The 16366-nt window shown below is 35.3% G+C and overlaps 1 protein-coding gene across 2 annotated transcripts in view; it reads right to left on the bottom strand.

Moving 5' to 3' along the window:
* LOC123559887 (WD repeat, SAM and U-box domain-containing protein 1-like) overlaps positions 1 to 15283 on the bottom strand; it is a 28035-nt gene extending 12752 nt beyond the window's left edge. Inside the window, exons 1-6 of one of the 2 annotated variants that reach the window (XM_053552165.1) lie at positions 15125 to 15283; positions 12609 to 13074; positions 10533 to 10732; positions 9943 to 10047; positions 6481 to 6574; positions 5199 to 5232 (exon numbers count right to left, since the gene is read on the bottom strand). In XM_053552165.1, coding sequence (XP_053408140.1) covers positions 5199 to 5232; positions 6481 to 6574; positions 9943 to 10047; positions 10533 to 10732; positions 12609 to 13027 — 852 coding nt within the window. In that variant the 5' untranslated portion in view covers positions 13028 to 13074; positions 15125 to 15283. Of the gene's footprint in view, positions 1 to 5198; positions 5233 to 6480; positions 6575 to 9942; positions 10048 to 10532; positions 10733 to 12608; positions 13075 to 14581; positions 14604 to 15124 lie in introns of those variants that run through there. The other variant, XM_053552166.1, reaches the window with a different exon arrangement.
* Between the last annotated feature and the right edge of the window lie 1083 nt (positions 15284 to 16366).

The raw sequence follows: 16366 nt of genomic DNA, 5'->3' as shown, positions 1-16366 counted from the left end.
TGACCTATTGACCTAAAGATCATCAAGATTAACATTCTGACCAAGTTTCATTAAGATATGATCATAAATGTGGCCTCTAAAGTGTTAAATAGCTTTTCCTTCCATTTGACCCAGTGACCTAGTTTTTGACCAGACATGACCTAGATTCTAATTTGACCTAAAAATCACCAAGATTAACATTCTGACTAAGTTTTGTGAAGATACAGTCATAAATGTGGACTCTAGAGTGTTAACAAGCTTTTCCTTTGATTTGACCTAGTGACCTAGTTTTTGACCCCACCTGACCCAGATTTGAACTTGACTTATAAATCATCAAGATTAACATTCTGACCAAGTTTCATTAAGATACAGTCATAAATGCGGCCTCTACAGTGTAAACTAGCTTTTCCTTTGATTTGACCTGGTGACCTAGTTTTTGATCCTACATGACCCAGATTCAAACTGGACCTTGAGATCATCAAGATTAACATTCTGACTAAGTTTCGTGAAGATATAGTCATAAATCTGGCCTCTACAGTGTTAACAAGCTTTTCCTTTGATTTGACCTGGTGACCTAGCTTTTTATCCTGGATGACCCAATATCGAACTCGTCCAAGACTTTATTGAGTGTAACATTCTGACCAAGTTTCATTAAGATTGGGCCCAAACTGTGACCTCTAGAGTGTTAACAAGCTTTTCCTTTGATTTGACCTGGTGACCTGGTTTTTAACCCCAGATGACCCAATATCAAACTCGTCCAAGATTTCATTAAAGGTAACATTCTGACCAAGTTTCATTAAGATTTGGCCAAAAATGTGACCTCTAGAGTGTTAACAAGCTTTTCCTTTGATTTGACCTGGTGACCTAGTTTTTGACCCCAGATGACCCAATATCGAACACATCCAAGATTTTATTGAGGGTAACATTCTGACCAAGTTTCATTAAGATTGGACAAAAATTGTGACCTCTAGAGTGTTAACAAGGTTTTCCTTTGATTTGACCTGGTGACCTAGTTTTTGAACCCAGATGACCCGATATCGAACTCGTCCAAGACTTTATTGAGGGCAACATTCTGACCAAGTTTCATTAAGTTTGGGCCAAAATTGTGACCTCTAGAGTGTTAACAGTCAAATTGTTGATGACGGACGGACGACGGACACAGGGCAATCATTAATGCTCACCTTTGAGCACTTAGTGCTCAGGTGAGCTAAAAACAAGCATTGATACAGCAAACAGGCCTATACATTTTATTTCAAAATATTATAGGCCATAATTATGTTTATTTACAACCATGAGAATTTCATTAAAATCTACACTGTTATGAAAATTGTGAATTCCCCATAAACTTCCATTATGAAAACTTGCGTGAGGTCCAAATCTTTCAAATCAGTCTAGCAAACCAGAGAGGTCACAAGGTTTTTCTATTATTTGACCTATTGACCTAGTTTTCGAAGTTACGTGACCCTGTTTTGAACTTTACTTAGATATCATCAAGGTGAACATTCTCACTAATTTTCATGAAGATCTCATGAAAAATATGGCCTCTAGAGAGGTCACAAGGTTTTTCTATTTTTATAACTACTGGCCTAGTTTTTGACCGCACGTGACCCAGTTTCGAAACTGACCTAGATATCATCAAGGTGAACATTCAGATCAATTTTCATGAAGATCCTTTGAAAAATATGGCCTCCAGAGAGGTCAAAAGATTTTAATAATTTTAGACCTACTGACCTAGTTTTTGACCGCAGTTGACCCAGTTTCAAACTTGACCTAGATATCATCAAGATGAACATTCAGACCAACTTTCATACAGATCCCATAATAAGCATGGCCTCTAGAGAGGTCACAAGGTTTTTTTATTATTTGACCTACTGACCTAGTTTTTTAAGGCACGTGCCCAAGTTTCAAACTTGACCTAGATATCATCAAGGTGAACATTCTGACCAATTTTTATGGAGATCCATTCACAAGTATGGCCCCTAGAGAGGTCACAAGGTTTTTCTATTTTTAGACCTACTGACCTAGTTTTTGACCGCACATGACCCTGTTTCGAACTTGACCTAGATATCATCAAGATGAACATTCAGACTAATTTTCATACAGATCTCATGAAAAATATGGCCTTTAGAGAGGTCACAAGGTTTTTCTATTATTTGACCTACTGACCTAGTTTTTGATGGCACGTGACCCACTTTCAAACTTGACCTAGATATCATCAAGATGAACATTCAGACCAACTTTCATACAGATCCCATGAAAAATATGGCCTCTAGAGAGGTCACAAGGTTTTTCTATTATTTGATCTACTGGCCTAGTTTTTGATGACACGTGACCCACTTTCGAATTTGACCTAGATATCATCAAGGTGAATATTCTGACCAATTTTCATGAAGATCTCATGAAATATATGGCCTCTAGAGAGATCACAAGGTTTTTCTATTTTTAGATCTACTATCCTAATTTTTGACCGCACGTGACCTAATTTCAAACCTGACCTTGATATCATCAAGAAAAACATTCAGACCAACTTTCATAGAGATCCAATGAAAAATATGGCCTTTAGAGAGGTCACAAGGTTTTTCTATTATTTGACCTACTGACCTAGTTTTTGAAAGTACGTGACCCAGTTTCGCACTTGACCTAGATATCATCAAGATGAACGTTCTGACCAATTTTCATGAAGATCTTATGAAATATATGGCCTCTAGAGAGGTCACAAAGTTTTTCTATTTTTAGACCTACTGACCTAGTTTTTGACGGCACGTGACCCAGTTTCGAACTTGACCTAGATATCATCAAGATGAACATTCTGACCAACTTTCATAAAGATCCCATGAAAAATGTGACCTCTAGAGTGGTCACAAGCAAAAGTTTACGGATGCACGCACGGACGCACGCACGGACGGACGACAGACGACGGACACCGCGCAATCACAAAAGCTCACCTTGTCACTTTGTGACAGGTGAGCTAAAAATCAAGCACAGATTCACATGAAGGCAGCTTCTTACAGCATAAAGCTATTCCTGTGTTCATCTGTACATAATCTACACCTACATGTCTAAAACAAGGACAGTCATTTGATATTTCATGTTTATATGTTTAAGTACTTATGTTTGTTAGAAGTTGTAAATGAAAACTAACAAGAAAGTGATTGAGTTCTAAAGCAGAAATATTTAAGCATTTGCATACACTGTGAAGCATGTAGTCAAGCTATGTACTATGGATTTGATATAAACTGGAAAGATTTATTGTATTTTCAAACTGTTTAAAACCATACTATTGGTATGAACATCTCTGGAGACATGCCCTTCAGTTGCCCAAACATGACTAAACAAGAACTGTTTGTAAAACACATATGCACCCCTTTTACCATATGATGGCATGGTGGAGGCATCTATGTAAGTATGGCATTTTGTAAGCTGTGACCTTGACCTTTGATCTAATGAACAAAAATACATAAAAAGATTTAATAAAGAGAAATTTACTGCTTACAGGCAATCATCCTATGAACTTTGAAGGTCATTTTCAATGTTCAGGTCCCTGTGACCTTGACCTTTGACCCAGTAACCCCAAAATCAATAGGGGCCATGTACACATCAAGACCAACATACCTATGAAGTTTCAAGGTCCTAGGTCCTAGGTGAAATACTTGTCCAGATATTGAGTGAACAAAAAGGTTTCCATCCATCCGCCCACCCATTCGCCAAGACAGACCTAATCTACAAGCCGGATTTTTCTTCAAAAACCCGGTTTTCAATCTCAAGGTCACTGAGCCCTTAACCCTTAAGGTACTGACCCCAATAATCATTGTGGTTGTTTCCTGATACAGTGTAACTTCCGAAAACCGAACGACCTCCGGACCAGCCTAAAAGTTCGGTTTTTGGAAGTTTCCGGAATTCAGAAGTTTGAAGGTTTGTAGGCAAAGTGGACATGGTGCACAAAAGTTATGTTTTCTTACACGTAGGATGAAGGAGATTTTTATCCTTTTTAATTTTACAATTTCATAGTAATTAATTAATTAATTAATTAGATAATTATTAATTATTTGCATACATTAAGGATAATAAATACATAAATAGCAAGTATAAAAAAAAAAAAAAATTTAATAATAGCATTTACGCAAACATTTTCCACTTACATTTTACCATCTTTGGAGTCCCGAGTTCGTCAACATTAAATTTTAATGTGGATAATGCATAGTTTAATCGATGTAACTAATCATTTAAAACATCTGTCTTTCTTTTGTTCAAACATTAAGAAAGTTTTTAACACATAAGATATTTAGTTCATCACGTTTTCATAAATTGAATGCAAATGAAAATAAGCGCTAATTACTTCCTTACTTTTGCATCAAATGATCATTGTGATTATATAGCGTGTCAAAATAAACGCGCACCACTAATAATTAAACAAAAAGACATGTTGACAGCATTTCTGGATTATCAGGTGACACTTTTAATCCAGCAAATATTTTGCTGTTCGGTTTTCAGAAGTCAATTTTAGTGTTAAAGTATAAACGGTGCTTCAAAAATCGTCCGGTTTTCAGAATTCGGAAGTTCTGGTTTTCAGAGGTTAAAAATATATAGAAATAAGAACAGAAAAAAACGGGACTTTGACTTTCGTGCGGTTTTCAAAGGTTTCCGGTTTTCAGAAGGTCCGGTTTTCGGAAGTTACACTGTAACAGGCAAGAAATTTGATTGCTGTAAGCCCAGAAGTGCTCCAGATATTGATCTGGAACCATTTGTTGTGTCAACATCATTTTGACCTTCACCTTTAACCTACTAACTAAGAAACATTATAGGTCCTCTGTTGACCTCAGAAGTTTGAAAGTAGACGAAACTTTTCCTTACTTATTGAGGAGAGAAGAGACCACGGTCAGTCTAGAGGGCTTTCAGACCTTGACCTTTAATCTACTAACCCACAAACAATAGGCGTCATCTACATTATAAGCTAGGGCATTCTCTACTTACTGATCAGAAACTACATGGTCTACCAACTGTGACCAATCAAGAACTGGAAAAACAATAAATCCCCTCTATTTTTGGAGGAAGAAGGCATAACAGAACCTATAGGTTACTACTTTATGACATAACAAGTTTTACTTTTAAGATACTCTACAAAGCTTTCAATAAATTCAAAGTTAATTTTACATTAATTTGATTAAAGAAGGTTGCATAAGAGTTTTCTCCCTTAGTATTAAGTGCAAGTGAATACTTACTGGATCCCATAATCTCACTGTTTTATCTATTGACCTGTGAAATAATTACACATAGAATTACAAAGTATGCACTCTAATCAAACAAAAAATGTTGGCAGAAGACCTCCTTATATATTCAGAAATTTTCTCATTATTTATACTCCTGCTATATAGTAGTAAGATTAATTAATCAGAGAGATTTTTTATGGTTCTCAGTTGCCTGTCAAAGAATGTCAAAATCAATATTACTGTCCATTTTCATTATTGTCGCTATGGTTATAAAACAGATACTGTGAAAGCATTAATATTTGTGGGGGACTAATTTTCGTGGATTTTGTGGTTGTGTCAATCCACGAAATTTAATCCCGTTAAACAAGTAAAATTCCCATACATTATATGTTCAAAAGTTGAAATCCATGAATTTATATCCCCACAAAAGTGCCATTTCTACCAAAATCATGAAATTTCAGGCCCATGAAATTAAATGATTTTTACATGCATCCATCTATTCTAGGAATAAAACCATCTCTGAAAGGAACTGATGTAACATTTATATAGTTATTAACCCTTACCCTGCTAAATTTCTATAATGAACTGGTCCATCTTTGAATTTGAACAGTACCATTAACTGTTAAAGGGGTGTTAACCAAAAATATACTGGCTGAATGGCAAACAGTGCAGATCATGATCAGACTGCATGGATGTGCAGGCTGATCATGATCTACACTGGTCGTAAAGGCAGAATCAATGTAAGGGTTAAACCAATTTTTCCCCACAATTTCTGACCAATACAAAATTACTACCTGAATCTGATGACTTCAAAAGACAAATCTTATGTGGAGAATGAAAATTCATATTGTCAACAATAAGATAAGGCAGAGGCTGTCTTCATATTTTTGTAAATGTTTGAAAACACTTTACAATGAAAAGCACTGTGACTGTTTTTGGTTTTGTACTTCTATACAGCCATTTTTAACCAACCACTGAAAATTACAATTCATACTTAACCTTTAGCTTGCTGGTGGCAAGTGATTTGGCTTTTGCGACCAGTGCAGACTAAGATCAGCCTGCACCCCTTTGAATCATAAGTGGTACTACCAAAACTGAATAATGGACTAGTCCATTTTGGAAATTTAGCAGGGTTAAGGTTAATGACTCGTCTTTTAAGTGGACAGAATTTAATAAACCAGAATATTATGTATCATCACCACAAATTTATCAATGGGTTCAATCATGTTTGAGAAAATAAATCTGTCCCATGAGGTTACTGTTGAAAGGAGAAAATCAGTGTTTAAATAGTTACCCTGAAGCTAGAAGTTTGCCATTCAGTGAGAATTTACACTGCATCACAGTACCTGTATGTCCTCGTAGTACCTGCCTCTCCTTCAACATCACACCTGTAATTTTATGTCATGCTGTATCATTGTATCTCTAGAAATATCCATTCCAATTAAATGTATAGTAAATATTCTAGTTTTGTTGGGTTTAACGCCTAACAAGTAAATATTCTAGTTCTGTTGGGTTTAACGCCTAACAAGTAAATATTCTAGTTTTGTTGGGTTTAACGCCTAATGGTTTAATTTCCATTAAATGTATAGTAAATATTCTAGTTTTGTTGGGTTTAAATATTCTAGTTTTGTTGGATTTAACGCCTGATGGTTTAATTTCCAATTAAATGTATAGTAAATATTCTAGTTTTGTTGGGTTTAACGCCTAAGGGTTTGATTTCCAATTAAATGTATAGTAAATCTACTAGTTTTGTTGGGTTTAATGCCTAACGGTTTAATTTCCAATAAACCTTGAACTTTGGCCTAATGACCCAAAAAGCTATAGGAGTGACCTCGTGACCATAGGCAATGACCATCTGAAAATTGTAGGCCCAAGTATTTTCCAATTATTGACCACAAACTGTTTACAGTCTCAAGGTCAATCCTTTGCAAATGGGAAGATGTATAGATATATCATTATTCTGATAACATGACAAAAACAAGAGGGCCATGAAGGCCCTGTATCGTTCACCTGACCTATTGACCAAGATTAACATTTTGACCAAGTTTCATTAAGATATGGTCATAAATGTGGCCTCTAAAGTGATAACTAGCTTTTCCTTTGATCTGACCCGGTGACCTAGTTTTTGACCCCACATGACCCAGATTCGAACCTGACCCAAAGATCAACAAGATTAACATTCTGACTAAGTTTCATGAAGATATAGTCATAAATGTGGCCTCTAGAGTGTTAACAAGCTTTTCCTTTGATTTGACCTAGTGACCTAGTTTTTAACCCCACCTGACCCAGATTTAAAAGTGACCTATAGATCATCAAGATTAACATTCTGACCAAGTTTCATTGAGATATGGCCATAAATGTGGCCTCTACAGTGTTAACTAGCTTTTCCTTTGATTTGACCTGGTGACCTAGTTTTTAACCCCAGATGACTCAATAAAAAACTTTTCTAAGATTTTATTGAGGGTAATATTTTGACCATGTTTCATTAAGATTAGGCCAAAATTGTGACCTCTAGAGTATTAACAAGCTTTTCCTTTGATTTGACCTGGTGACCTAGTTTTTGACCCCAGATAACCCAATATCGAACTCGTCCAAGATTTTATTGAGAGTAACATTCTGACCAAGTTTCATTAAGATTGGGCCAAAATTGTGACCTCTAGATTGTTAACAAGCTTTTCCTTTGATTTGACCTGGTGACCTAGTTTTTGACCCTAGATGACCCAATATCGTTCTTGTTCAAGATTTTATTGAGGGTAACATTCTGACCAAGTTTCATTAAGATTGGGCCAAAATTGTGACCTCTAGAGGGTTAACAAGCTTTTCCTTTGATTTGACCTGATGACCCAGTTTTTGACCCCAGATGACCCAATATCGCACTCGTCCAAGATTTTATTGAGATTAACATTCTGAACAAGTTTCATTAAGATTAGGCCAAAATTGTGACCTCTACAGTGTTAACAGTCAAATTGTTGACAACGACGACGACGGACACAGGGTGATCACTAAAAAAATCTTGGAATATATCTGCAAATCTAATTAATTAAGCTTTAACTGTGAAACCATTCAATTTTGTGGCCATGAAATATCCTATGTTTTTACCAAAACAGCTATATTGTTTATTAATGGACTTCTATTTTTAAAGAAAAAATGCATAGGAAAACATTTTAATGTTTGTTGGGATTTAGTTTTGTGGACTATAAATCAAACCAGAAAATCCACGAAAATAAGTCCTCCACACATATTAACGATTTCACAGTATTTAGCCAAATCCCAAATTTAGCAATGGAAAATACTTTAGAGTGCCTGACATGTGTCAACAGAAAGCCAACATAGTAGAATATTTTACAGATGGAGGATAGATACCACAGGAATATCACATTACCTAAATGGGATGATAAGCCCATTGTACTTTTTGTAGAATGAAATCTTGATACAATAGTTTAGAGAATTAAAACATAACAATTGAAACACTAGAAGGCTTAATGCAGTCGTAATGTACTGAAGCGAGAATGAATGTGTGAGATTGAATTCACTGTCATGGGAATAAAACAACAAATTAATTGTAACATTACACATCTTTTAACATACAGTCAAACTTCGTTCCCTGAAACTCATCATCTGGTCCCAGCAAAGTCCCTATGTAATATATATTGTTAGACCTAAGAAAATCAAACATTGACAATTCATACTCTCCAACTCCATCAAAGGTCCTGACAGACATGGTATAAGTGCATTTCACACCTTTTTTCCTAAAACAGACAAGACGCATGCAAAACATTTGCATCAATAGACCCATGTAAGAAAGTCGCCTCTCATTAATTACACTGACTGACAGTTGTTTATAGGTGCACGTTTTTATTGCGTACTTGTTGTACATAAATATACTTAAAAAGTGTTTGTAAGAAATAAAGTAGCTGTTATCATTGACTTAAATTTCTAATTATTATTATTATACCAGATTTATATAGTGCCCTTTTCATGATCAATTTCACGTTTAAAGGCCCTTTACATAGTTCAAATGCAGCCACACAGGGCGCATAATTCATCCTCTACTAGTACAGACACAGAGTGATCTGACCAGAGGGACAGAGTGAGACAAAGCCCCCATGACAGAGACATCAGAAATCAGATACAGGCTTGTCCGGCTAACTTAGCCTAGCTCGTTGCGAATAGACAGCCTGGTTCTTTAACGTGCCCAGTGTTAAGCACTGATACACGCAAGGATTGCCTGGGTTCCTGACCAGTACATCTCTAGTTGGGTGGGAAACACTGAAAAGCGTTTCTGAAAATTCCCGAGTAGCTGCCGGGGATCGAATCCCCGACCTCAGGATTGGAAGGCCAGTGTGCAAACCACTGAGCTATCCGTCCACCCACTACTTGAAACAAATGTCATTATAAAGTAACTTTTTTAAGATTGCCTGAGCCACCAATGTACAGTGAAATAAAGTTTACATGTACAGAACAGTCTAGTAAGTAAGATCATGTTTTCCTATACAGCAATTTCTAATAACTTATGTACTAAAAAAAGCTTGTGTATTGATTATTGCATACATGTTGAATACAATATATCTGTAAGGAAATAAAGTAGATGTCATCATTGAATAAAGTATATATACGTCAATTGAAAATTTTTGCTGGTCTCGATGAGTTTAAGCAAGCCAAATTTGACTGTTGCAGAACCGAGCAAAGACATAGATCTGATGCTATAATACCTGCTATTATATATGTTATATTTATGTGCATGTAATAAACTAACTTGTAGTTCCAGCTATAGAAGTGAAGTCCCAGAGTTTTACGACATCGTCCTGACCGCATGATGCTAACAGAAATCTCGAGGTGCCTGTAGGCGGTCCTGGCTGCTCTGTAAAATATGGTATAACAGTCTGACAAGCAAACCAACAGAATAAATAGCAATCAAGACTGCTTCTGCTTATTCTTTCTACAGAAAACACATTTTTTAATCATAAATTACATTGTAAAGTAATCAAAACATGTAGAACAGCTATGTAATGGAAGGGGACAGATCATTTACAGTAAAACTGGTCATTTGAGTGAAAGAAAAATTTGTTGTGTAAATCAGACAGAACAATGTATACTTTTTTTTTTTATCTGAAAACAGATATTTTACATGAGAACTATGTATAGAACTTTTCCCCAAAAAATTATTTTTTTTATAGAGTAAATACATATGTGTAAGTAATTGCATTAAAAAAGCATTGCCATGTACAGGCATTAACAGGACTATAAGCAGCATAAAAAGTATAAATTCTTAACATGACTGAAACATCTTTACGAAATTACTAAACACCATACAGTATTATGTAGAACTAGGTATAGTGTAAATACCTGATACACCAAATGTTGGAGAGAAATCACAGTATGTAACTCCAAGGTCATGACCTTCCAGTTCCAGCAGCAAGGCTTTCCCATGACCATACCGGGCATCCCAAACCTGTAGATCCCCATCACTGGACCCTGACACTACATGTTGACAGTCTGGGGTAAAATCACAGCCAAATACAGTGCCCTCATGTCCACGGAATGTACTGAAAAAGAAAGCAAAGAAAATTAATATTATGTATCATTGTTAAAGGCACTGACCTCCAGATTTTTGCTAAAAATAATCTTTCTTTAAAATTAAAGTTTGGTCATAAAATGAGCATTTGTACATGAGTTTTTGTTTCTAAACTGTTTAAAAATTGCCAAATCACAAAAAAAAACTTGCCTGAGACGGGAATCCAACCTGTGCCGCTGCAGCAATAAAAATTTTCCTGCATTCTTGACCAAAACACCACAGAAGAATATGACATTTTGTACTTAATGGTCATTAAATATAAGGCTTTATAAATAAGGCATTTTACCTCAGGTATTCAGAATTTCATATACATTGTACCTGAGACAGTGATCTAGCTAAAGGTGGCTTGGTCACATGACTGACATAAACAAGAGCTGTCACTAATGGTGACAAATGCCCTCGCAGCGCCTTGACCTTTGACCTTGATCTTTGACCTGGTGACCCCAAAGTCAGTAGGGGTCGTGTACTCAATAAGTACTATCAGCATGTGAAGTTTGAAGGTCCTAGGTGCAGTGGTTCGCGAGTAAAGTGCCTTCATGCAAAAAGTTAACGTTGTGACGAACGAACGAACTAATGGACGGACAGTTGAAAACTAATATGCCTCCCTTCGGGGGCAAAACAAATCTTATCAATAAAAAAAACCTCAACCAATCTCTGAGTTTTGATTTATATCTTATTTTATTTGCCCAAATGAAATGGAACTGAATGTCTTTGAATGGATGCTATATCACAGTGTAACATGTACTCTCCAGCTGTAACATAAACATATAGCCATGGACAAGTTTCAAAATGGAAAAGAAATCCTCCTTGAAAATTGATTTAATAACAGCCGATAAAGACTATGAATACACTGCTGTTAGATGTACTATAACCAGTGTATATCAAGAGAAATAGTTGTGGTGGTTACCATTTTCTCTGCAAAATTGAAGTTCTATCAATATTTAAATGAAAAAGAGATGAATATGATGCATCATCCATAAATATAGAGATATAAAATTATTATACACAACTTATTTTAAATATTCCTGTCTAAACACTATAAACAAAGTGCTGAACTATTCCCATTTGAATAATGTTTGAAAATCTGCATTCTAACATGGCTCAATCTGTCTGTCAGTTAAACAAATAAGGAAGTCAAGCAATGTATATTCTGCAATAAACAAGGGTTGTCAACTTGACATGCAGACAATTTAGAGAGCATAGTGACGTCAATTATGACGTCCAATAGCCACATGATGTCTAGTTCATTTAATACTATCTGAATGAAATTTTCATCATCATATTTTAGTGAGTGTGTTAGAATGAAAATAAAACATGACCTTCTAGTTCTTTATCATCCAGTTTACCATGGTTCATCGTTCAGATGCTTGGATATTTAAATCTCTTGACCTAGCATCTGTACGGTTTCAGTCCTTTGTATTTGAACTCTGAACCATATTAAATCAGACAATAAACAATGCAAAGATCTTGATTATTTGATATATCACTTTTTTCCTTGTAAAGTACAGTCTCAATTTGAAGTGTCAAAATGTATCGGAATAATATTGGGTTAAAGAATATTTAAACAAAACATTCCCATTTCTATATTCTTAGCTCGTCTTTTTTGTAGTAAACAAATATCCATGTGGTCAGGCTTGGGGCTGATTACACGTGTCAGTAATTTATTACATTTCAATTACTTTGACATTTTCTAATTACAATTACATTTGATTAATCTAAATTACATGATGTGGTATTATATTCATATTCAGCTATACATGTATTCATACGGTCTAAATCTCTTCATGTGGCCAATATAACATTTGCAATTAAACTATTCAAAAATGGAAAACAGAAAGTGTAAATACTTGATGAGAGTTTCTGTAGTTATATCCCACAAACAAATGTTGTTATCGTCTCCTCCAGAAACCAGCATTTGTGAATTAGGCGAGAAACGGCACACTCGTATCGGAGATTTACTGTCGTGCTGTAACACACCTTTCTTTTTTCCGGTTTTTGTGTCCCATATAATAACTTTACCATCGGTTGAGCATGAAGCTAACAGAGTTCCAAACGGTGAGAATGTACAACAGTGGACATAGTATGTGTGCCCACAAAGTGGAGAACATGGCAATTCACTATAATCATCTGTGTCCCAAAGACGCACAGTTTTGTCTCCTGAACATGTTGCTAAAATCTTTGTCTTGGAGAAGCACACTCCATTAACATCAGAAGTGTGTGAACTGATTGTGTGATACAGACTGGCTATTATACTTGGGGCTTCCATTTTTGTCACCGGAACAAGGTTAACAGTGTCAACTACACTACCAGTATCTGAAATTAAACATTAAAGTACAATACGGTTATACCAAACTGAACAGCAATATACCAGCAGGAGAATGATGCCAAAATTGCAAGTCCAGACAATATGTGCATACCTGCTTTATGTTGATGATCTGGCTTTTTTCCCCTATGAGTATGAATCTACCTCCTGTAAAAGGAGGTAATCCCAATGCCAAAAAGTATGTTTTTTTCCCAAAGTTGAATTTGAAATTCCCAAATGATTTTACCTTTTAGGGTTTTTGCTGTTTTAAGATAGTTTTGCTAATATGTATGTATATTTAGGTAAATTATAATACTGTTGAACAATTACTGAAATGCAATTCATTAACATTTCACACAAAAACACATTTATGTAGATTTTGGTAATTTGCAAATTGTCCCAATTAAGATAATTTCCGAGAGCATTTTCCCAACGGTGTCGGTGGCATTCCCAAATTGATGGAAAAAAGGCCTGATGATGTATACAAAGTTTGGTTGAATCAGATGGAAACTGCAGGAGTTGAGTACTTAACCTTTAACTGGCTAAATTTCTAAAATGGACTGGTCCATTATTCAATTTGGGTAGTACAACTTCTTATTCAAAGGGGGTGTTCACTGAAAATTTACTGACTGAATAACAAACAGTGCAGACCATGATTAGTCTGCAATGATGTGCAGGCTGATCTTGGTCTGCACTGGTTGCAAAGGCAAAACCACTTGCCGCCAGCAGGCTAAAAATTAAGGATGGATGGATGAATGGACAGAATGACAGTGCAAACACTTAAATTTTGCCTCCTGGGTCTTCGATGCAAACACTTAAATTTTGCCTCCTGGGTCTTCGATGCAAGGGTCATAGAGAAATTCTATAAGACTGCTAGGTATATAATGCCATGTCAGTTTCTTTTTTTTTCCTGCAGTACAAATTAGACTAAAGAGTTCAAGTCTATAATAACTTACATTTATGGTAATGTTATAACTTTTTCATCTCTATGTTTTCTGAATTTCTTTATAGTACTATGACATCAAATAAAGAAGAAATAACTGGAAAACGAATGTAGGACGTTTTGGCCAGCGGATGTTTTGGCCCAGACGTTTCGGCCTAGGATCTTTCGGCCTAGGATGTTTTGGCCAGGCATTTTTTGGGGGTAGGACGTTTTGGCCAAAAATAAGTTGTGGTTCCATATCATGCAAAAATATGGTCTGGAGATTATTCTAAAGAATTTTATAGGATAAGTGAACAAATTAAACTGATAATAAAACATACTCATGGTATTTTATTTTTATTTTTTATAATCTTTCTATATGTATACATATAAACATATACACATTGTATGTGTTTGTGTATGTGAAAATATTTGCCATTTACAACAAACCAAAAGAGTTATGAAAATAAATTTTATTCACAATTACATTTTTAAAAAGAATGATCAATTATACTGTAACATATGATAACATATTAAAGTCCAGATCATAATTTGCATATTATGGAAATAATTTCTTTCTGGCCAAAACATCCTACCTCAAAAATTTTCTTGGCCAAAACGTCCTAGGCCAAAAGATCCTAGGCCGAAACGTCCGGGCCAAAACGTCCGTCCTCCCTGGAAAACAGGCCACTGCAAACTACATGTAGGAAAACAGATCATTACAAAGACTTCTCAGTAAAATCAGTAAATCTGCTGTAAAGCAAATGATTATGAAACTGTCTGCCTAACTTATGTTTTATTACATACTTGAATACATAATTTGAAATCGCCGAGGGGGACGAAATCACCAAATCGGGGACGAGTTGACTAGGGGACTTGTTGACTGTAAATCACAGTGACTGTCAAAAGTTATCACGCTGTCCCAAAACGTCCTATTTGGACTAGACTTTTTCTAGAGTACGGTCTATATAGACCGAGACATGACCTGAGCCTCTGAGGATAAAGTCTGAATTATTAGACATAGTGGTACATGCTCATTTTACATTCAACACTCATTATTTTACATAAATCTGGAAAAAATGTTGTCAACAATATTTTTTTCTGATTTTCTTTTAAGTTTAAAATAACCTAACACTTACCCAGAGTCTAAATGTTCAGTTTAGCCAGTTGTTATCGATATCAAATAGGTGTGATTTCTTGCACTGTACGAATTTTACATTACAAATATTGCAATTTTGTAATATTTTGATGTCACAGTTTCTGCCATTTTGTTTACAAAATATCATGTGATGTTACCATTATATTCGCACAAAATCATAATCACACTACCTAACCGTGTAACACCACTATACTTTTTTTTTTTGGCGTTAGACCTACTAGTCAATACCTTTAACTTACAAAAATGTACTTTTCGTTGCCCGTAATTCATGTTATGCTATCATTAAATTAATAAATAATCAAGGCCTCTGAGTGGTTTATCGTCTAATTTACCACGGTTCAGAATTCAGATGCGTAGGCCCTCGTGGTTAAATTTACTGAAGCATTTGTACGATGAATCGTGGTAAAATAAACTATAACTCACAAGAAGGCCTTGATTGTTCTCATTCTGACATGCTCATTGACATATTTTAATAAATATCATGCTGGGCTTCATTAACCCGAGGAGTAATGTATCGGACGTCATGTGACAATTTCACGTCATAATGCTCTCTTACCGGTCCGCGCGTCAACCGTTGTTTATCGCAGAATATACAGAGCTTGATTTCCTTCTTTGTTTAACTGGAAATCGAATCGAGCCATGTTAGAATGAAATATTGATATCTTAAAGTATGCAATCACGTAACATTTTTTCATCACGAAAATATAATGCCTACTGATCATGATTAGTGCCTATGCGTATATTATGTAAATCTTCGCATTCGTTTTCCACCTACTGCTTAAAGGAATGACAGTCTCTAATGTTGTCAGAACTTGTTGTCCGACCCTTTTGACCTTTGATTATTTTGTTCAAACAATGACACAATTACACAAAATTCACAGGGGTCCGGCACATGCATTCATGAGTGGAATGAGTTTAATGACTTATTTTTGAGTCTTAGAGCCATAATTATAAAAAAAAACACATACTAATATAACATTATTTACTGCCTTGGGAGTAGTTATGCCGGACCCCTGTGGTCGGATTCTTTTGTAGATATTCATGAATATAATAAAAAAGGGAATAAAATTATTATTTATGGTATATTTCGATGTAAATAATGATAATATAAATATATGTGTCAGAATGTACATACCAATATTATGACAAAATGGAACAAAACTAATGTAAGGATATTCATAATAATAAAATGAATGATAATGAAAATAATAATAATCGGAAC

The sequence above is a fragment of the Mercenaria mercenaria genome, chromosome 10, assembly GCF_021730395.1.
Source record: "Mercenaria mercenaria strain notata chromosome 10, MADL_Memer_1, whole genome shotgun sequence".
Classification (NCBI taxonomy): Eukaryota; Metazoa; Mollusca; class Bivalvia; order Venerida; family Veneridae; genus Mercenaria; species Mercenaria mercenaria.
This window is presented reverse-complemented; position numbering and strand designations above follow the sequence as displayed.